We start from the raw sequence: 23,811 nt of genomic DNA on the forward strand, positions 1-23,811 counted from the left end.
CTGATCAAAGAAGACAGTTTTTTGAAATTGATTCCAGAACCTATAATTTGATGGTGCCTACTTAACCTTTTATACAATGTTCAAGCCGTAGGATTTGGTTTTGTTCTCCATATAAGGGGAGTAGAGGAGCATGTCATGAATTGTTTCTATCAATGTCTGTCTAAAGAGATTTGAACAACTCAAAGGGAGCACTTTTTTTTATAACTGTTGCAGAGCCAAGCTTCACTGATCTTAAAAACAATTTGTTTGATATTTGCAGGACTGCATGTTCTTTAAAACAATAGGTTGTGAACATGAGCTTTTTAACAGACCTGTGCTACCAGCTGTAGGAAGCTTGCAGGGCTCCACTGTGTGGTCTTGATGGATAAGACTTCCTTTTTTCTGTCCCTGTTGGGATCTGGGCAGTCAGAAGTTGGTTGGCCTAAGTCAAAACCAGGAGCTCTGTCATGTTCCTCAAGCTGATATTCAAGTTTTCCCTTTCTTTTTTCTCTTTCTTAACTCCAGTAGTCCATATAGTCATGCATGTGGTGGTCAGTGCTGTCAAGGAGCTGCTTTACCATGACAAGTTCTGCTGCTCTGTTTAGGTAGATGATTGGTGTAGAAATAAAAAAGAAATAGTCATCTGAAAGCTGAGCCCTCAGGTTGTCAGAGGAACATTGTATCACAGAGATTATTTTTCAGAGCCATGTACTTTATAACATATTAATTCTTTTAGTTAATTATCATTTAAGTAACAACTTACGCTGACCTCAGAATACAAAAGTTGTTTAATAAAATACAAATGCATATATTTGTACACGTAACTAAACACATCGTAAAATGAATAACCTCTTCATAGACCTTTTTAAAAGAGGATAAGATATGTTATACTAGGGAAATCACTCCTATTATTATGTGATAAGATCCTTGCTCTGTTGCACATTGGAGTTGTAGTTGCGGCAGTCTAGGAAGCTTAAAAATGGAAAAGCAAAAATGACCTTATTTCCCACCTCCCTGTCTGAAAGGTTTCATTCACAATCTATTCCATTTAAAAAGAAAAAAACTCAAATTAAACGCACATTTTATAGTCTCACTATCTTTATTATCCAGAGATCCATTTTTCTCTCTGGTCCTATCAAAAAGTGATTGTCCATTACAAATGCTTTGTCACTTTTTGAATAAAAAAAGCTCATTAATACTTTATATGCATACCAATTTATGGTTAAAAAAATCCCACAAATAAATCACTTTTTTAGTGCTCAATTAAGAAAAACCATTAGACTTTTACAAATAGAAGAGAGTTTATTTGTTTTAGCATTTTTAAAAGCTGTAAATTAAACCAAGGTGCTTAAGATGATAAATGGAGAGAGAAAAACTTTTAAGCAAAAGCCGATAGATGGCAGACCTCTGATGCAGATGCTGTTCAAACCTACTTTATTTCATGTCAGTCCTTTTAAACTGATAGATTTCTGCTTTTTTCAGATATAGGTGTTGATGGGATTCTGTTCTGGACATGAAAACAATTTAAAGAACCACTGTGTAGACAGATGTTTCCCTGAAGCTGTAGTTCCCAGACCAATGGGAGTGAGATTTCAACAAATCATGAAACTTATTAAAGTTACTGAGATCATTCATTAACCGCATCAGAAAGCACCAATTAGGATTCCTCTGCAGATTCTAGTGAAGTAAATCCTATGAGTATTTGATGTTCTCGGTAAAGGTGGTGATTGCTTGTAACTGATGTATTCACTTTCTAACTGCATGTACGCTCAAGTCACTGCTAGGTATAAATTACTTGGATAATTACACCGCTAATGTAAAGAACCGTAAAAAAAAAAGGATTTCCACCCTTACTGATTTGTTCTATATTTTGTCACGTTTGCATATTGCAGTTCATCAAGATTCCTCTAATAAATACATAATCTAGTGTTTAAATTATTTAATTAGTTAAGCCACAAATATATCTACACCAAGCAGACCATAGGGATGAAAAGTATTTGCCCCCTTAACCAAATAAGGGTTTGTTCCAAATTTGAGACCAGTTTTTTTTTGTTCAGCAGTGGTTTGTGCTTTAAAACTGTTGCCCAGTGTCCTCCTCAATACTGGTTAGTGAACACTGACCCTAAAGGTATGGTGGAGGATGTTCTTTTTCGGGGAGGATCATCGAAATAAGTGATCCTCCTAATTGTCAATCTTTTTGCTGATATCTTTATGTAAGGCCATCCTACGTACTCGTTCCCATTTTCACTTAACCGTGGTAAGTCTGACGTAGTTAAAAATTGCAAATCTACTTTTGGAAAGTAAGTTTGTTTTAGCAATACAAACATGAACTTTTAAAGAGCATGCATGAGAAGAAATGGACTCCTGCATGCTCTTGCATGCGTTTTATTGGCGTTCCTTCTCAAGAGTGGTTACAGGGTTGTGCATGTGCACTTTTTTTTTTTTTAAGTGGAGAGGGCGAGTCTTTTCAAAAATTTGTAAAAATCCTCCACTATACCTCTAATTGAGTCTAGAGCGACCTGCAGCGCTTTGAATGTTCTTTTCTGTCCTTCAGGTTGAGACTGCATTGTTCTCCTAGAGTGTTAGGCTGACCAGTGCTGTCACAGTTCTTAATTGTTCCAGGTTAACTGCATTAGCTTTGAACAGCCACCCCCAAGCAGTTTCATAGGCTTAAGATATTGCTTTATAACCCCGACCAGACTGATACATATCAATGTGAATTTCTAACTTATGCATGAATTATTATTTTTTTTTAGATTAGCCCATATTGATATTCTTAGCCTACCTCATGTTTACAAACAGTTTCCTTTAAGGTAATTCTACTATACTTTCTGTAATCAATTACTTTTAAATATAATTGTTTAATCAATTACCAATATGGACAAGTTTATCCCTGATTAAGGAAGTGGTTTTGGGCAAACTGCATTTTTGTTACAGTGGGGACTGGTTGGAAATGGACGGTTTCCTGCGTGATTCCTGTGTGATTCCCACGTGAATCACGTTGTATTTCCTGAGGCCAGTTTTTTTATTTCAAAAAGAACTGCAATGTACCCGGACAACCACCAGGTGGCGCTTGGGACCTCTGCCGTGCTGAGGGTGACGTTTGTGGGCCTGCAGTCAACTGAAAAGCAGGTTTATTGGGGATCTTGGTGTGATACTGTGCTATTTTATTTTGTTTTTGATTAAAATAAAGTTAATGAATTAATTTAACATAAGATTATGCAGTCAAGTGACTGCATAATCTTATTTTATGAAAATGGTTGCGTAGTTATAGATACACCTCCGATCTTATCTGAGAACTGTTATTTCTATTTATCTGCATCGCTATTATTTAATGAAAAATAAAATTAATTAAGTTGGAGCCGGGGATACGGACTGTAGCGCAACCAGAGAAAGGCGACAGAGACAGTGCTGCGGCTGGTGATGTTGAAATTAAAATCATATCCAAAGTTGATTCCTCAATAAGATAAGCCAAAGTTATTGAAAAGGGTATGTAAGAAAATATATTTTCTTTAGTTTTGTAAAATATAAGTGCAGTTGAAAGCTTTGTTTTTGTGTGTTACTTTCTTGCCGTGCAATACGTGACACCCTGCTACTTGACCAAACTGGGAGGGCTGTCACGTGTTGTGAACTTATAGCGCAGTGGTTAAGCTGAGTGGTCTCCAGAAAGTAACACACAAAAACAAAGCTTTCAACTGCACTTATATTTTACAAAACTAAAGAAAATATATTTTCTTACATACCCTTTTGAATAACTTTGGCTTATCTTAATGAGGAATCAACTTTGGATATGATTTTAATTTCAACATCACCAGCCGCAGCACTGTCTCTGTCGCCTTTCTCTGGTTGCGCTACAGTCCGTATCCCCGGCTCCAACTTAATTAATTTTATTTTTCATTAAATAATAGCGATGCAGATAAATAGAAATAACAGTTCTCAGATAAGATCGGAGGTGTATCTATAACTACTATCAATCTATCTATAAATATTTTCATGAAATAAGATTATGCAGTCCCAATGTTAAATTAATTCATTAACTTTATTTTAATCAAAAACAAAATAAAATAGAACAATATCACACCAAGATCCCCAATAAACCTGCTTTTCAGTTGACTGCAGGCCCACAAACTTACAGACACGGTGTCTCTGACTAAAGGAGCTGGTCAGCTCCTCTTTTTATACAGGCTCATGCGTGAATGTCCAACGAATAACTCCAATTGTTGTTTCAAAAATAGAAAACCTGGTTTCATTACTTTACATTCTAACTTTCATTACTTTATAAAAAAGCAATAATAATTATAATAATAAAAAAAAAAAAAAACATTTAAGGCAACTCGGCCACAGCTGGGATTGAACCCACAGTCTATTGAACCAAAGGCCACTCAGCTTAACCTCTGCGCTATAAACTCGCAACCCGTGACACCCCTTCCAGTCTGCTACTCGACCTATGTAATTCTGACTCATGGGACGCCGAAATGGAGTCAGACTGCCACCTAGTGGCTATAGTAGTCACATGTTTTTCACACAATACGTGAAACACGCGGAGCGTGAGTGAAGTGTCCATTTCCAATCAGCGCCCACTGTATTACTCTGGGTATCTTTGCAGCTAGAATATGTTTAAATCTTTTGAAATAGTTTTCTAATTTGTCTTGCACAGACACGCACAAAAAAGCAGATAATTTTTTCCAATAACATAAAATTTGGAGAAACTCCCAGTCATGAGACTGGAGGCAGTGTTTAAATTTCAGAAAGCAATGTAAACTCTGATAGATGTCGGTGTCAACACTCAGACTTCTATCAGCTGAGCGTTTATCCTGCATCCCTCTGGACAGTCGTTCAACTTCAGACATTAGAAAACTCAGCAGAACAAACTCAACCGACAACTGGGATGCCGTTCACACCGTGTCTCCTCCCCATGTTGAACTGTTATTACCTCAAACTGTGTGCTATTCTCAGCGCCCTGTGCTACAGCTCTGACTCTGAGAACGTGTTAGTCACATGACCAGCTAAAACAGAAGCTCCATCAACCAAACATCATGCTGTGCCAGAAGAGCAGGTTGAAAGTGTGTGTATGTGTGTGATTGCTCATTAAAAGCTGAGGCCACAGCACCCTCTTTAGGCTGACGGAGGATAGGCAGCCCCACCTGAAATCTGGTCAAGGTGATCAGTTAATCTGCTTTTACTACTCAAATTGTTTTTTTTTGTTTTTTATTATTTTTTTTATAATTGTTGTGCAAATTCTTACACCCTACATGGCAAAAAATAATGCTTATGTGTATTTTCTGACTTAGACTGTAAAATACTTTGCTTATAAACATACTAAATACAACTACAGTTGATGTTAATTACATTAACATCAACTGTAGTTGTTTGTTATTCCTCCTAAAGATGTTTGATACTCTTTGAGACATAGAATCATAGTATTTTTTTGTTGGTGAACGATATGAAAAAGGAAAAACAAAAATCCCATGTATATGTAGATTTATTTTTCAAATCCAGATACTAGCGGACATTTTTGTTCTAAAAAGCACTTAATTTCTCTAGGTTACCATGACCTATCGACACAAGAGACTCCGGGCTCTTTATCCCACCCCCCCTTTCCCTCTGACTTTCCCCTTGACATTTCTCACTGTGTGTTTCAAACAGCAGATCTTCTCTGTCTCCCTCTGTCACCTCGCCTTCTCTCCTGCTGCTGTTTCTGTGCCTTGCTTGTTGTCACTTCTCCTTCCCGCTGTCCCTCCCTCTGGTGCTTTGACTTTTAGTCAGGGAAAGATGATGGTGTAGGTGAAAGAGGGAGAGGGAGAAGGTGTGAAAAACCTAGGCATGGAGAATAGAAGAGAGTGAAAAGAGAAAGCAAAGTGAGGAAGAAAGGGAGCGAGGCAATATGGTAGAAAAAAAATGAAATGAGCAAAAGAACCAGGGGAAGGGGTGACAGAGATAAAGTGTGATAAAGAAATGTACGTTGTCTCAGGTAGGAGAAAAAGCTGTGACAGAGACAAAAAAGAGGAGAAAAAAGAAGTTGGCAGGAACAGAGTACAATGAGAGAATGACAGAAAACAGAGGAGGAAAAAAGGTAGAAAAGCTGCTGGGGAGAACGGTGAGATGTGTATTTATATCTGTGTCCGACTGTTTTTGTGAGAACCAGGTTTTAGTTTTTCATCATTTCACTGTGCCCATTTTGGAAAAGTAAGGACATTCTGTCTCTTCCTCCTTCAGTGTTAAACATTAGGTGGCTGTTTGCAAGTGAAGTCCTGGTTTTAGTGCCATGTGTTGAAGAAATCTTAGGTTGAAGGTTGAAGTCATCTGCTGAAGTTGAGGGGAAAGGAGCCTTGGATTGCATTAAATGACCTCACAAAGATAGCCACAGAAACGGTGTGTGTGCATGCCATTGCGTGGGTTTGTAATGAGCCCAGCTGAACAGAGGAGTTGGGTGGTGGAGCTGGGATGGAGGTCCAGGCTTACAGCCTGTCAGCTCCAAGGCTTTCAACTCAGCTGCTTCTCGGTACACACACCAACACACATACACACTTTTCTTCCCCCTCTAAAACACTGCGCACACTCTGGGAGAGACGGAAAGAGAAACTGGTTTTGTCTCCTGCTCAGATATGGACTTGTGCTAATACACAATCAGTTTAGTTTGGACATACACCAGGAGTCCAACAGTATATTAAATTGCCGTTTGGAAAATATCTCTGTTTCTGTGTCACAGTTTAGCTGAAAGAGAAATGGAAAGGCTAAATGTTGGGGTTTTCTTTGTATTTCTTTTAAGAAATATAAAGCAGACAGAAATGGGTCCAGAAGAGCAATTCATTGTGACTCTTAAATGGAATTTATATCATTTTAAAGAAAACAGGAAAAAGCAGAAACCATTTGTTTCAATTTATAAGTTCTTAACCTAATGCAAAATAAAAGGCCTGAAAACATTAAACACTGCATTCCAAAGTTTGGACACTAGGGGGCATTTGTTAAGAACATGATGGAGGTAATAGTATTGATAGTGTCTAAGAATCCCTCTTTAACTGTGTTAGAAAATAGAATATATTAGCTTTGGCAGTGCACAGATCTCAGTTAGGGATCTAACATGTAAAAATAAATAATAATCTCATTATCAAAGTATAGAATTAACACATGGCAAAAAGCCCCCAAGGCCAACTATCTACAGCTCCCATGTGCACTGCTGCTCTATCACTGCTGATTAAAAAATAGCATTAGAGCCTTTAGCAGGTACACATTAATTTGGTTGGGAGTGATTTAAGTAGTATCCTAAACTATTTATTTTATTATGATTTTTTTCAACCATTTTTTATTCACTCTAATTAAAAGAAACAACTAAAGGAACATTTGTGTGTTCTTTTGAAAGTTGTTATGGAAAACTCTGTGTTTATATCTGAAGCTTTCCCTATCCGGTTCTGTTACTGATAAAAGATTACTCAGTATAAACTCTTTCAGTAACACTTCAAATATATGTATTAAATAACCATGAGACAGGAACAGACTTAGACATACATTGTAATTTTACTCAGTCCAGAGAAGGCAGAGTTATCGAAGGCAGTGTTTACCAACCGGGCTTACATCTCATGAAGTGGCCCCGAATTCCTGTTAAAGAAGCATTTTATACAATCCAGTAATCCACATCATCACTTCATACACGTTTGCAGATGAGGAGACATTCATGGAACATGCTGTTCATCCTCAGACTGTGCATATCCTTGAGTCACGTCTAAGCTATGATGTTTGCTTGTGGATAAATGTAGTTACATCCTAACATACACTCATACATTCACCAACAGCTGAAATTCACCAAAGCCTGTGTTTCAGCAAGCATTTGGTTATAAGACTGACGAAATAAAACCCGGTGAAAAGACATAATGGAAAGCTGCCCTTTTTTTTTTGCATAAAAAATGCACAGATTGTGTTAAAAGTGTTGAACTTTTATGAATCGAAAGGTGGAAAGGCAGCTTTTAGGAGAGGCAAGGAGGAGAATATCTGTAAACAAAGAAAAGGGACCAGTTGTTTGTCTTCTGTCAATGTTGTTGTAAGCAAAAGTAAAACATTTGTAAATAAATAAATGGTAAATTGGCTGTACTCCAAAGTACTTTTTCCCAGTCATTCGCTTTTTCATATCCACATTTATACTCTGATGGTGATGGTGGCATGTTACTCTGTAGCCACAGCTGGCCTGGGGCACACTGACAGAAGCATGGCTACCGTACAATGACCACCATCAGTAGGCAATGCTGGTGAAGTGTCTTGCCCAAGGACAAAACTTTGGAGATGGAAGGAGTTTAGGAGGAAATCCTGCATCCTACGCTGCTGTCAAACAACAAGGTTGGCTAGCAACTTGTTTTATTTTGGCACACAGTCTGAGTGTGACACTCCTGTTTTTAAGAAAGTATTGAATCAAAGAGAAAAAGAAGAACCTTGTTGTTGATAACTTCCAGCTACCTGTAATATTGATTTCTCTCTCTATTTTATGCTGAAATATCCTAAAGTAGTTTAAATAAAGTGTAGGTATCATAACTGATTTTGTGAATTAGAGGAGAAATGAATCCAGCCAAAGGAGGTCCTATGTGAAATAATTGTTCTTTAAACCATATTTGACATTTTTGCCATTGTGATTTTATGGGTAGAGAAGAATTTACTCTTAACCTTATATTGTAAAATATTATGACGTGTCCCTCTGAGTCCTTCTAAAATGCTGTTGTGCAATTTGTTTTTATTTTATGCACTTCTTTATACATTTTCTTTATTCTGATTAACGGGTTTTTTATTTTTAAGTTTATATCCTTAAAAGGTTTGAAGCAAAACAACCGAATCAGGAAAAGAGCTGTTGTGAAGAGTTGAACTGTGTCACTGGCTCAGATGGATGTGCAGAAAGATTCAACTAAAAAGCATAGAAGAACCGAAAACATCTCAAGTCTTTTTTATTCTATGTTGCTGTCTGAATTTCTGTATCATGAGAAGACTGAATGGAAATTCACTCTTCGCCTGCGACTGTGATTTAAATTTTTGCAAAGTGAAAGCTGTAATAGAGCTAAGATAAAAGGAGGTTTATTAATGGAACCTCCGTCAGAAACGTCACGATAGTCTGGCAGGAACTTTAGGTTTAAATTTTATAAGGAAATGCCATCAAATGACTGCATCTCACATGAGACCAGTTTTTGTTCATTTTACTGTACGCCCAGCAGGCATTCAGAAGTGCTGAGTGCTTTATTCTCGATGGCATCTCACCTCCAATTCAACAAAACTTACGCCGTTATGCTGCGAAGACAGCATTGTCATTGCTATTCACTATAATGGAAATCAATCCCTACATGACTTTCAATTTATTTGCATGAATAAATAATGTGCCCTTAATTCAGCTCACTAAAGGAGCCGGAGCCCAATGCTGCAGTACTTTTTATGCAACTATTAGCATAAGAGAGGCTGAATCTTTTAATCAACTAATAATGGATGTTAGGGGAGCCTGTTCAGACCGCACCATGAGACCTCACACAGCTATCACACAAACATGCCTGATTATACACACAAACGGAAAGCCAAGAATGTACCTAAATTACAACAAAACCTGATAACCAATTAAAACCACAGTCTCTTATTCTCCATTTTTCTACACTCTCTCTCTCTCTAATGCCAGCCTGGATGCTGAGTCTTTTCACAATCACTGTGTCACAGAGTCACAGTGCAAAACTTTTTCACTCAGAACCACTCATCTAAAATTAATACCTGTTTTCTTCACGCAATAAGATCTTCAATAAATTTAAAAGTGGTAGCTTTTCAGGCTATTAGACGTAATATCTAATTTGGTACTTTGGTACTGTTTTTCTCTTATTAATTACACTTTGGCAGCATTGTGGCGAATGGCTTTAGAAAGATTCTGCTGTACAACTTTCATTTGTCGGCAATTCACAGTTACTTCTATGTAGATACAGAGGGTAAAATACGCATTGAATTTGCCACCATTTTTCTCAGTAAATCTGTTTCTAAAGATGCTATTGACATTGACAATGATATTGGGAAAAAGAACATGTGAAGAAAGGGAGGTGCAAAAAGGATTGAAAGCCAAGACACCAGCTGAAATCTCAACAATAGAGAAAGAAAGCAATCCTGCCCGTGGTCAGTTCAAATTAATAACAGGTGGTTCGATCCCAAATGAGCAAGCACCTATATGGAATAAACAATTGGTAAATCTAGTGTTGGAAAATAATACTTTATTGTTCTTCACAAAAAGACTGAACTGGAAATCAACAAAATAAACTGATCAGTCTCGTGTGGAACTCCAAAAACCATCAACCATCATTTACATCCTACACTTAAAGTACAAGATCGAAGACTGCTATTTGTATTTATGAGATTATTTAGTTTTATTCACATTTGTATCGAAAAGAATCTAAAGGAATCAAACTTAAGCTATAAAATTTTGTAAAATGTTCAATTTTACACAAAACCAACGCATGTACAGTTAATCAGGTGTGCATCTAAACTAGGGCTGCAACAACGAATCGATAAAATTGATAAAAATCGATTTTTAAAAGCGTTGGCAACGAATTTTATCATCGATTAGTTGTGTCGCGCGATTAATACGTCATCCGCGGCCGCCGTCATCACATCCACTTGACTGAAACGGGGGAAGAAAAAAAAAATACGGCAGAGCGAGCCAGCGCTGCAGGGCGCAGTGTTGCCAACTCAGCGACTTTTCAGACCCCTCCAGCGACAATTTTTCAAAAAAGCGACTAGCGACAAATCTGGCGACTTTTTACGGTGTCACTGGCGGCTTTTGGAGACTCTTACGTGAAAGCATGTATTGTTCCTACTCTGCCGTGAGGCGCCTCCCCCACCTCAACCCCGTTCTCCCACAGGAGTCCCTCTCAGCGCTGCAGTCAGAGCAGCAGGATGTTTACCCTCAGCGTCCAGACTGCAAATGAAGCGCGCATGCGCCGGGATTGACGGCGCAAATTGATCACAATAATTAAAATAGCCTGCGCTTTGTAAAGTGAAAAAAGTCGTAACATGCAACTTTTGTCAAAACAAATTAACATTGCACGGAAGCACCATATTTGTTTCGTTTTAAAGTGGGTAGCTCTCAGGTAGCTCATCTGATGCTTTCCTTACCGTGTTAGTAGGTTACAGACAGGGATAAGGTTGGCTACTTATTTTACTTTTAATTTCATTTGAATTAGTTTAAGCAGCGTTTATATTTTCTTTATAAATAAATTAACTTGCAAATTATGAGGGCAAGGCTTTTAAAGTTTAAATCTTCTGGCAAAGATAAAAAAAGATCCTGCAATTTATCTGTCTTTGGAGGATGTGTTTTTTAGCCCCCCTAATTCTCTCATTTTTATTCCAAATACAATTTACAATTTAAATCACAGGGCTATTTTTATCTCTATGGTTAAGTATTTTCTCAAGTAGCAACTTTAACTGCTATACTTTCCTGTCTTAAAAGGCAGAACTCTTCTAGTCTAAAAAAAACTAATTTGTTGAAATGGGGGGACCTATTGTTTGAACCCCTTAGGGGCTTTAAAAAACAAAAATGTCTTTTTTTGCGCTTTATGAAACAAACTACCCTATATTTTGTGGATGTACAGCTACATTTCTCATGTAAGTTTGCGTAGTTTTAACTCAAACATTTATTTTTCATATTGCACCAGTACAGTTAATGAGGAACCTCTACTTGTGTGCTTGTTTGTTCTGTCTAAAATGTTTATTTTGGAATAAAGAGGTTAATATAAAAAATATTTTTTGTCCAATTCATCGAGTAATCGAAAAAATAATCGGCCGATTCATCGATTTTTAAAATAATCGTTAGTTGCAGCCCTAATCTAAACAATTGCTGCCTTAACATTTTACCATGCTGGGCAAAACTGCCAAAGTTAAAAGTACCTGGGTGTCACACAAATATATAGGCCTACTAACTATTAATAAGTTAATAAAATGGCTTAAGTAAAGAAAAAGCAAAGCTCTGCTTTTATTTTTTTCCATTGTTAAGGCAACATTTAAATAGAATGAATGTGTTCTGATTCAGTTAAAACAAACCTGGCATCTATAATACATTGTAGCTCTGAATCAGACTCTCAGTTGTTATTTATTTGCCATTAATTACTATTTTATGTTACCATGTTTGGCCTAACTCTGTTTTGTTAGTAGATTCTAATCAGGTTTTAGTTAACTTTACAATATTGTGTTATGAACTTAACCAATTCTATTTTGTAAAGATTTTAAATTATGAAAGAAAAGTATTTGAATACTTTCAATATTTTAGTAAGCCAAATTTATTTCATCCTTAAATTGAAGGCCGGGGAGACTAGAAATAATTGCAAGCGCTGAAATGGCCCATTTTTACTGCTTCTGTTCTTATGCTTTCACAAGACAATAAAATAGGAGAGAGATGATCAAATTTAATAAAAGGCAATCATGTCTTTGAAATGTTCTGAGTAATCGTCAGGTTTATTTGATCTCTTCCACTTCTTGTCCTGCATGACTACGTTGCTTTAATTGACAAACAGAAGTCCAGGTTTTCCCGTCTATCTGGCTTGAAGTACTTTTTATGTTAGACCAGTTTGTCCTTTTGTCTGCCATATTGGTTTTGGAACTGCATCTCAGACATGGTTAAACGAGATCAAGATGTAAAGACACATTAGTAAAGTCACACAGGTCTGGAGTGTCTCTTAAAGAGCAGAGTGGAGAAAAACTATAGCTTAAGTTAAAAGTTAAGTAAAATAAAATAAATGCATAAACATAATGTGTTGTTTAAAAATACTGATCCCGACAGATTACTATAACTGTCGTCATCGATTACGTCGATTAGTCGTGGGAGCCGTACATGTCACTTTTATATTTTAGTGCACCACCCTTAGTGTTGTCGAGGGGATGTGAAAGAAACACAGTCTAAGAGCTGGGTGAAGTTTCCATCTTCTAACCATATGTGATCAATAAACTGGCCCTGCTGGATTTGCTTGATAGACTTTTACGTGGGAATTCACAATAAACGGAAAGCAGATGATAAAAGCGGCCAGTCAAAGTCTGCTAAGAGAACAGCAAATTTCCCGAACCCTCCTGCAGTGTGTCATGGATGTGAAGCTGGGCTTTGCTTCCTCTCTGGGTCCCGTCGGGTGATGGTCTGATTTCCTGGAGCTTTGCCATTTGCCTCAGCAGTTCGGGATTCTTGAGTTTCAAAACCAGAACTGGAAATGGGCCAACTCTGACTACTGTTTCAGATCATTACTGAGACTCTCTAACGAGAACTGATTTATGTGTTTTTTTCTATGTGTGGATACGTTTCCCGCACATATACATGTATTTACTGTATGTAACTGGTCCAGCTGGATGTTTATAGCTGGTCTGTGTGATGATGTCGTACTGTATTATAGATCATCTTATTTACCTTAGAACTGAAAAATACTAAAATGTAATGGCAAATGTTTTTAAGCAAAAGTAATTGAAATCATAATTTAAAAAATCTCATTATTTTAAGCTATTGAGAATGAAGTCTCATGTTTTTTTTTTTTTTGCCCCTCTCACATTTACTCTCCCTTTTTCTTTCTACCCTCCCTCCCCCTCCTCACTGCCTTTGTGTTCCAGTGGGTACCCCTTACTACATGTCACCAGAGAGGATACATGAAAATGGCTACAACTTCAAATCTGACATCTGGTCGCTAGGATGCCTTCTCTACGAGGTAAGCTGTTGGAATATGTGCACACTCTGTCACAGTCTGGGAGGAAATGCTTGAAGAACACACAGATCCAAACATGCACCTCAACAGATGGGCTATTTTTAACCCTGGATATTCTTTTTTTTACCCTATATCCAAAGTGATCATACCTCTTGGACTTTTTCAGATTATCTTTCATTATGACAACAAACTGTAATGAACTTTATTTGGATTTTATGTGACACACCAACACAGAGTGCTGCATAACTGTGAAGTAGAACATTTCTTTTTACAGATGGGTCTACAAGTCTTTTGAGGCTTGTCTACAAGCGTTTCTAAGCTGGAGACCAAAATGTTGGTTGTTCTTTGCAGAACAGCTCAAGCGGGTCAAACTTCGGAAAGAACACCTGTTAACATTGTTTCCCCAAGGAAATGTTGAGTTTAGGTTTATGTCCTTTATTTAATCTCCAGAGAAACCTCTATCTGATCTGGCCTGTTGCAAACTGCAAACAGAACTTCTTATGGACTTCTTTTAATAATGGATTTCTTCTTTCCTCTCTTCCAAGAACATGTTTGCTGAGTATATAATTAAAAGATTTCCTGTTGGAACATTCTTCCACCTAAGCTGTACTTCTCCACACCTATTTTGCTGCCTCTCTGTTTATCCTTTTCCTTACCCAGCCTGAATGTGTAGATAACCATATATAGTAGTAGCCATTCAAACTGTCCAAACTTTCCTTGATGGGCCCTTGGCTGGTCCCCTACAATTCCTTCTTAAACACTAATCTTTATATTAAAATATTTTTTCTGTCATGATTTGTTTTGCTTTCCCTGTTAGGGCTAGCATACACTGTACGGTTGTTTCGGTCATTGCTCTCAGCTACAGCTCAAACTGTGCTTAGACTTAGACAAACTTGAGTGTATATAAAACGAAATTTCGATGCATAGAGCTTTTCAATGGTGAATTAGCAGCTTAGCGGTGAAATGAACATTTCCATTTATAATGTATGAAGGAGAGACATGGTGCAAAAGGCATTGATGTGGAAGGTTCAGAGCAGTGCAAACATAAATAAAGATGCGTTCAAGAGTGGCAGTATTTACAAGTCCAGAAAAGATACTTGATGACGTAGCTCCAGCAGGCGCTGGCGGTCAAAGATACAGGATCATTGCACAGTTTGCAGCGTGCTAGGCATCATATGAGCTGATGCAGCTGCTGCCTCTTCTGGTGCCCCCATCTTGCAAAGATGTGTGACCAAACCAAAGGGTTTAAAAGATCACAGTTCATGATATCGATATCTTGCACTGTATGGCATGATGCGCTTATGCGATCTGACTGCTCACACTGTATGTTATAAATCCACGCATCGGATTCGCCGTCATAGAGAAAGAGGGCTGGTCGGACTCGACTACCCTGAAGTAAAGTCAGAGAAGAAAAAGCACTCCCTTATTTGCATGTGCACAGTAAATCGGCTCGTAGTCCTGTTTGGGACTGTACTTTTCTCAAACAGGACTTTGTTGTTCGAGGCTAACCACACCTTGTTACCCCCTGTATACTGCACAATGCAAGGAAGAAAGATGAAGCTAAAAACTCAGCCCGATGCAAAACATTCTCAATTACTGAAAAATCATCTCAAAAAGACCCACCCCAAGTTGTTAACAGGTTGGGATATTGTTTTTATAACCAAAAAAAACCCCAATAACATTGTCCTATTTCTTAGACTTCTCAACACTTCACTTCTTAGTTGTTGTTTTTTTTTTTAAATAAATATACTACTAAAACACATTTAATGTTTGTGAAAGAACAAAAAGGAACATTTAAGGGACTTAAATAATTTTGCATTGCACTCTACTTTAAAAGGTTTTCCATAATTTTTACAGTAAGTATTTTGAACAGCTTAACAGGAAAAATCTTTAGTTGTATAAAAAATCTGCTTTTCCTTTTTTGTGCCGTTCGTGAGCTTGTGAGGGCCCTGAGACTCTGTGTTTACATTATTTGAAATAGAGAACCTGCTGAACATTGAAAAGCTTGTGGATGAAGAGAGCTGACATGACCATGTGTTTTAGATAAGGCTGCACGGTGACACTGACTAGTTTGATTAGTCGAGAGCAAAGCGCTGCAGGCTTTTTTTCTGAACCGCACTGAGTGGAGACAAGCCGAGCTGGAGACCACACAGCAGAGGGAACAAAGAGGGGAAGAGTAAGAGACAGAATAATGATGGATGTGGACGACAACAGGCAGTCTGACCTTGCGCTTTAACAGCTTTTAGATGCCCTTGCTACTCATATATGGGCCCAGATTCAGACCTAGATCGTTGATGCAGGACGTGCCCACATTCACCTCTCTTCTTCTACTAGCCCTCATGAGTTTTGGTTGGTTTGAGCTGCATTTTAACGCATCACTGACTGCACCTTCTTCACAGTGCCTCGGGCGTAGAGGTGGAGAAAGAGAATGGAAGAAGTTTGAGCTCAGCTTGTAGGGCACAGGTTCACAGGTGCTTCACGGTGAAAATTGTGGGTGCTGTACTTCAGCAGCTGAACAACAACAGCACCTCTGCTGCAAAAGGAAAAACATTTTTTTATCTGACCCACTTTTGAACTCAGAAATCTGATCACTCACTTCAATCAAACTTCCAAAGTTTCTGTTTATTCTTATGTAACTTTCTTTTTTTACTTACAAACTAAATATTTAACACAGGAGATTAGAGGTCATTGTCTGAAGTGCTAAGCTTTCATTTTTTAGTCCTGGTTATCAAGGTTAGCACTTTAAGTTAAACATTCCTGTCTATTTTTTGGACTCCTACTTTTTAGAAAGACGGTACGTGATGTTTAAGTTTAGAGAGCAGCCTCATAAAGATTCAACAGAGAAAATACTCTGTTACTTAGATGATAACTACTGTTAGGTTTCTGTGACTGGCTAAAGCTTAGCTTCCTAGCTTCATAGCATCACCAATGGAAGTAGCTTCTCTATTTAATCTGTTTAAGGATAGAATCAAACTTCTCATATCCTTCTCTGGTGGAGGGAAAATATGTACATCTCACCTAAAGATTTAGATTGCCTCTATTAAAGATCACTTTGTCCTTTTATGTCAAGCATTTCAATCTGGTGACATAAAGAACTTCTGTGCCTGCAGAGCATGGTGCTGGGGTTGTACAAAAGAAGTGCAACCTAAACTTTGCAATGTGTGTAAGATAACGTATGGATTTCACCCTAAATCTGTATGAGCTTGGTGTCATGATCCTGCAGGCTGTCCAAAAACTCTCAGTTCTTAAATTGCAAAAGAAATAAAAACATTTTTTTGGATATCGATGTGTTTGTCAGTTCAGATGAAGCATGGAGGATCTTCACCATGCAAGCCCATGAAGTGTGCTGCTGCTGTGTTTGCTTTGTCAGCATATCCCTGGATCTCCCTTAGAGCACCACAGCATATTGCCCGTTACATTTCTGTGGTTTGCTTTGAGATGACCTTGGAAAGTCTTGTGTATCACAGAGTTAAAGTATGATCTGAAAGAAGCCAATGATGATCGATCCTCTTGTAGTTTAAGATGCATCAAACAATAGACTGACCAGTTTTCCCACGATCAGCTCTTGACGATTGGTCAGCATGTAAACTGCAAAGAGATCCGATTAAATTTTTCTTATTTCTCTCCCAATAATTTAGAAATGAATGCATGAAGCATGTAGTTTCATTTGCTTAATTTGATAAAAATCTGATATAGTTGAGCAATATTTATTGATGCAAATAGGGGAATAATTTGAAATTTAGAAAACATAGAGGTATCACCATTGTCAAACAACCTGTTTCCTATTTCTTGTTATATGTAATTTAAAATCAGATTTGGGACAAGAAAATTTCAGGATTGGCAGGTGAGATTTAAATACAAGACATTATTAGCTAAAACTATAAAGCATTGTTATTTTAAACATTGTAAAATCAAGCTATGAAAGGTTTGATTTTTTTATGTGCAAATATAGTTCAAAAGTTTTGATGTTTTTGTCAGAATCTGGACTAAATCATAAAAAACCGAGTCTGAGAGGAAAGGGAAAAAAGGAAGAAATCTGGAGAGAAAAATGTATAAAAAAATAGTCGACTTGTCGCTCCCAGAGGAGATGGAGAGACAAAGAATCGAGATGTAGGGCGAAGAAGTTTGAGAATCTATAAAGAAAACTAAGAAAGGTTAAGGGCATAAGCAGAAAAAGTCATGAGAGTGAAGCTAAAGGAGACCGAAGACTAGAGATCGGGGAAAAGTAGAAAAGTGGAAAGAGAGAATAACAAATAGGGAGAGTTGGGTTATGGATTTCTGTAGCGAGGAGAATGATGGGGGGTTTTCATTTAGAGAGAACTTGTTACAGGTACAAGAGTAGAGACGGCGCTCCCCCTCATCAGGTCAAGGTGAGTCATCCAAGAAGCCTGTGGAGATAAAGATTTTACATTCTTATTGTTACCAGAGCGATACTCACCACACCATGCATATTCTCTTTGAAGAACAGGCTCGTGCTTCCCTCTTTTCTTAGCAAGACAGCTCCACAGTACGTAGCATCTTTTTCAGAACTTAAGCCTGCATTCCTCTCTGCTTTTCTCTAAGTTCTGTAAAGTTCCCTTCCACATGCCTACTTTCCCTCACTTAACCTCCAGGCAAATGGAATTCACATAGAAATTCACTTCTGATTCCTTTGTTCCTCATTGATTTCACTAGCAAAGCACAGTTGGGAATGAAGATCGGACTGTTTTTTTGGGTGCGTTTTCTCATCTATGAATGAGTGCAGGGATTTTCGTTCCTTGTGTGTGAAGCGGCTCCGTTTGAGGGAGCCTGCATTTTTCATTCCTACGCCCGGGGGTTGAGCTGAGGTCCGAAGGGTCTGCCCCGTCAATACCTCACCATTGTATCTGCGTCCATCTTTATCTTCCATTCTGTTTGATCCCTTTCTCTTCATGTCCAACTTTATTACATCCCCTGACCCCGCACCCTGCCCTTCACCCAAACCCACTATGGCGTGCTAAACAGGGGTGCATGTTGGGATGTCTCCCATGGAGAGCGGAGAAGTAAATCACAGGATTTGGTCACAAAGCCAGGGCCTCCTCGTACTCCTGCTTAGAGTCAATACCACAATAGATTTGGTTCAGCTGACCTTGATCGCTGAATGTGTTTTCAGTCGAAGGGGATGTATTTTACTGACATGTTGCTGGACTCCTGTTTTTACAGATATGTTGAGGTTTCTTTTCTGCATTGGCTTATATTGACCATATTACCAGGGATGTGTTTTCTTCCTGTATCAAAACGAAGGCATCCAAAGCTCGCTCTTTTTTGGGGTTGGTTTTATGAGACCCCAAAAACTCTGAGCGCTCAGCATCTGGTTCGCATGTGATGAGATGCCTCTGGTTTTCCTTTGTATGATGCATCTAGTGTTTTTTTCTGTCCTATAAAATATGTCAGTTGTTTTCTAAATACAATATTTACAGCTCCCTTTAATGCTTAACATTTTTTTCTTAAAGTCTATACATGTTAATTAAATATTTTTTTAACAGTGATTTATTTTTACATGACATAATTTTATGTTTGATTGCTTCATCAAACCCTGATGCTTTGTTTATTCCTCATTTGTATTCATTCAGATTTCAACTGATTGCACACTGAAAGAAAAACATAACAAAGAAAAGTACATTTTATTACTTTTTAGAAAACTTTAAATTCAGGTTGAACTGCTCTTTTAATTGTTAAAAATAAAGCAAAGGGAAAATAAGCTTTTCTTGTGTATATTTTTTATCGTCTTTCTACCAATGATATGAAGGTACCAACATTAACACACAGTGCTCTCATGACTCAAATTTCAGGATTTCAAACTGGAAGTTTTACTTTAAAATACAGCTGATGTACTTTACTCCAGAGGCAATAAAAGCATTAAAGCTGCTTTTTACCTCAGCCTGAAAATGTAGATTTTATTCAGGGTCTGTAATATAAAGACAATATGAAGCTATCTCTCGGCTTCAAATGTTTCACATTTAAAGTTTTTAAACAGGTTATTATTCTGTTAAAAGGCCGTCCTCTGCCATGGTGTAATAACTTATAAGGTAAACTACATTTTTTAATACTTTTTCCTAAAATTTTCCATTTTATTTACATGTATTTAGAGAATGTTCCCTCATTGAAAACGTAAAGGGTCAAAGGAAAGTCGCATATTATAATTCCGATTGTCATCAGTTTTTGATTAAAAGGGGTTTTACATTATTTAAGGGGTCCAATATTTTTATGGTGCTTAGAGAAAGCTTTTCTTGTTGGTGAAAAACTTCATCGGTTTTGTTTAGTAACACTATAATCCCAAAGAAAGTTTTTTTTTTTTTTTTTTTTTAAACAGAAAGAGCTTGAAAAAGTCTTGATTTTGTTTTTGCCAAAGAAATGTTCCACCTTTCTCCCAACTGAAAAGAGGCTAAACTTGATCTTTGATTATCTAAAATCAAATATTTCCTCTCTGTGCTGCTGCAGTGAAAATATTCTTAAAAAGATTTTCTTCAAACATTAAACCAAATTTTACAATTTGAAACTTTCAACTTCCCCATCCCTTTCTTTCTTTCTTCCTCTCGCTTTTCCTCTTTTTAGTGTGTTAAAGTAGGGCACTGATAGCTCCATTGGGTGTAAATATAGGCCTAATGACTGTCCCAACGTTATGATTTATTACTTTGATTAATATATCATCTAAAGACTCACAAACGACTAGCGCCATCTAAGAAGTGCCGCTTTTTACTTTTCTATTGTAGTATTTTAATTTGTGTGTAAAATCCTGCTCCATATGTTTATGTATTTCACATGAAAGCATGCTAACATTTAGGAGTTTACTTTGATATTGTATTAATATAATACAAGTGTTTAAAAATAATGTGTTGTAAAAAGCCATTTAGTCTCAGGATGTGGACACTCCTGGGATGATGGGGGTTGGAGGAAGATGGCTGCCTTTCATTGCTCTTTCTAATTGGTGCACAGGGAGACGAGCAGGAGTCTGAACCTCGGATCAATGTAATTAAAATGGAAAGCCACCATCCAGACATTTAAAACACAGTGAAACTACATGCCTGGGCTGCGGAGAGAATAACATAGAAAGTTAGCTAGAAATGAATGAGTCTCTCTTTAAGTGTGTGTTTTTGTGAGGACCTGTGTGGGGTGTTTTTATTTTTTTATTTATGAATGATGATTACTTTTAGACTTTGCTGAGCCTGAAAGGTGTTGTCACAAGTATCCTTGTAGAAGTTTAAAAAAAAAAAAAAATACCTTTTCTGGGTTTCAGCATAGTTTGTGTCACTCTTTCTTCAAAGTTAAAAGTGTAATAATTATTGCAACTAAAAGAAAACTCAGGGAGAGGGAAATAATGGGATGTTAAATTGAAATCCTCTCTTCTGTTTGACATTTGAAATCGGCACTTTTTTTGCACACATTATGCAATATTGACCATTTTTAAATGCCTGTTTACTGTCCCAGTAACTGCAGTGTTTTCATTTTTCATATTTTGTCTGCAATGTGGTGAAGTAATAATAGATAATCTTAATAACTTTACTTTACTCAGTGCTGCAATATTGATCTCACCTCAGTGCTTCATCGTGTTTAAAATCCCAGAAGGTTGTTTCTGACTCAAAATTAGACAGATTATATGACATAAACCAGTGGACTAGTAATTTGGAAAAATATAAATTAACCAATTATAATCAAACCCTTTTTATAATGCCTGCTTTTTTTCCCAAAATTTCTGGTCTTTCAGTTTGGAAGGTTTCTTTGCTATTACCCTCATTTTTCAGCTTTGCTTCACAGATCCTCTATTGTGGGGAGTGTTTGCCTAGTGGTTAGAGCAATGCACCTGTGATCTGAGAAGGTTGCAAGTACCCGGTTCAATCCCCGCAGCCTCCACTCTGGCCCTCCGAACAAGAACCTTAACCCCCGATTGCTCCCCAGGCGCCGCACAATGGCAGCCACTGCTCCCCAAGGGGATGGGTTAAGATGCCAAAGCGAATTTCTCCATTGTGAGATCAATATTTACTTTAGATCTTTTTGAACTATGCAGCAAGTACCAAGTGGTTTTTAGTTCTAAATTAAAAAGGCTTATTTTAAATGCAAATATCCTACATTTAGTAGCTGCACAGCATTACTCTGATTTATAGGTAGTAAAAAGCCATCTCTGTGTGCTGACAACAGGGAGAACACTTTCTGAGCTAGCTTAACATTCTATAACGGAGATGGATGGAGACACTGATGTTTGTTCCAGAGCATCTAGCCTGGTGTTGGTTTGTGTGGTTGAACCGTCAGCCAGTTTAAGCTCAGGAGAAGGTAGTTATGCTGAGGAATATAGAGTAATTACATCTTACAGGTCAGAACCATCCAGAGCGGACTTCTAGCCTACATAGTCAAACTCTGAGCTGGAGAGCGACGGCTAATATGTTCGCAGCAGAAGAGAAGTTAGGCTCTGACTGTGGTACTACAGAAGCTAGGAACAATTAGCTTTAGATTATTATCTGGAATGGTAGCAATCTACGATTTAAGCCCCACGTCAGCCGCTGGTTCTTTTTCTTAATGTTTCTTAAAATCCTCTCACCTCAACAGCATCTCTGCTCTGATGTAGAGCTGGAAGTAGAAGCGCTGGGAACAACATTAGTAGGCTCTTAATAACGATCTGTCCATGTCTGGCTAAACACGGGCTGATTTTCTCTCTGTATTATTACAACTGTTTTTCACCACACTCAGTCTACTTGAGTAAAAGATATTTGATAGAAAATCTTTTTTTTTTTTTTTATGCCAATAAAAATTACAAATAACACTATTTCACACACACCCCACATCTATTATTTCTAGGGATGGGAATCGAAAACCGGTTCCTGTTAAGAACCGGTTCCGTATTTTTGGATTCCATGGCATCGTTTGGCAGCTCGCTGAATGATTCTTTTTTCGATTCCCGCAGCACCAGAGCCGAGAGCGCCGGCTCTGGGGAGCACGACTTACGTCACGTTTTTAACGTAAGTTACGCAACTTACGCAAGTTACGCAAGTTACGCAAGTTGGAAGAACTATTCGAGGAGGAAGACAACGTGCTGCGGTCACTTTGTGAATCAAAGCCCCGTCTTTCCTTAGCCCAGAGGGTAGATCAGGAAATCCAGCTCTATAAAAGCTTGCCCTCCATCCCCTGCAGGGATAGCGCCACACTGTGGTGGTGGAACAAGCAAGATACGCTGCCCTTGCTATCTGGACTGGCTGAAAACTACCTCTGTGTGCAGGCTTCCTCCACCCCATCTGAGAGGGTGTTCTCCACGGCTGGAGACACCATAAGCGCTGAAAGATCCCGTATCCTTCCAGAAAAAGCAGATATGCTCATCTTTCTGCAAAAGAACTGTTAATTTTCCCTACTACTGTTTTATAATTAGTATTTTTTGTTATTTAAAATAGGTTATTATCCCATCATTTGTTATTAGACATTGTTGGTTATTAAGTTTGTTCTTGTATTCATTTTTCATTTAAACACAGATGTTACTCCAGTTTCACATTTCCTGTGGACATCTTGATCTTTTTGAGTTTGTAAGATTGTGCAATAGTTAAGTAAACAAAGTTGATGCTGATAATCAAACTGTTTGTTCTCCTTTTCCCCCCAAATTGGAATCGAAAAAAGAATCGATTAAGAATCGAATCGTTTCATAGAATCGAAAAGGGAATCGGAATCGTGAAAATCTTTTCAATTCCCAACCCTAATTATTTCTACTCTATATGTTTAATTTCTAGATCCACATCTCTTTAGAGTTGGACCAAAGGATTTTGTTTTCCGCTTCATTAGTACGGTATTTGTATTTGTTTATCATGAGAGATCAACTATCTTTGTTTTAAAGCAGTTTTTTTTTTTTTGAATATCAAATAATAGCGAAATGATTATTTCCCATTGCCTGTAAAATGGTCTATACTGAACTTTCTGTTATTTTAATTTGGAGCTTCTCCATTAGTTCAGTGGGATCTTTACGCTTCATCCATATATTTATTCTCCGTTAATGGTTATGGATTGTGTTTTAGCCGTGACAATTGAGCGAATCTAGTAATGTTTTATTGGGGGAGGAGTACTCTGAAATACAGCAGCGAATGTGTGTGTGGTTTCTAAGCTGCTTGTCTGTGTGTGCTCTGCCACCAGCAGTTCACACCCCTTAGACAGACAGCAGGCATGCGTG

The 23,811-nt window shown here is 37.7% G+C and overlaps 1 protein-coding gene across 1 annotated transcript in view; it reads left to right on the forward strand.

Annotated features, from left to right (window-relative positions):
• Nucleotides 1-23,811, forward strand: part of nek7 (NIMA-related kinase 7) — a 103,458-nt gene that overhangs the window by 69,776 nt on the left and 9,871 nt on the right. Inside the window, exon 8 of the mRNA XM_038286447.1 lies at nt 13,561-13,655. Within this exon, the coding sequence (XP_038142375.1) occupies nt 13,561-13,655 (95 nt within the window). The remainder of the gene's footprint in view (nt 1-13,560; nt 13,656-23,811) is intronic.

The sequence above is a fragment of the Cyprinodon tularosa genome, unplaced genomic scaffold (assembly GCF_016077235.1).
Source record: "Cyprinodon tularosa strain WSP-4 unplaced genomic scaffold, ASM1607723v1 ctg106, whole genome shotgun sequence".
In the NCBI taxonomy this organism is placed as follows: domain Eukaryota; kingdom Metazoa; phylum Chordata; class Actinopteri; order Cyprinodontiformes; family Cyprinodontidae; genus Cyprinodon; species Cyprinodon tularosa.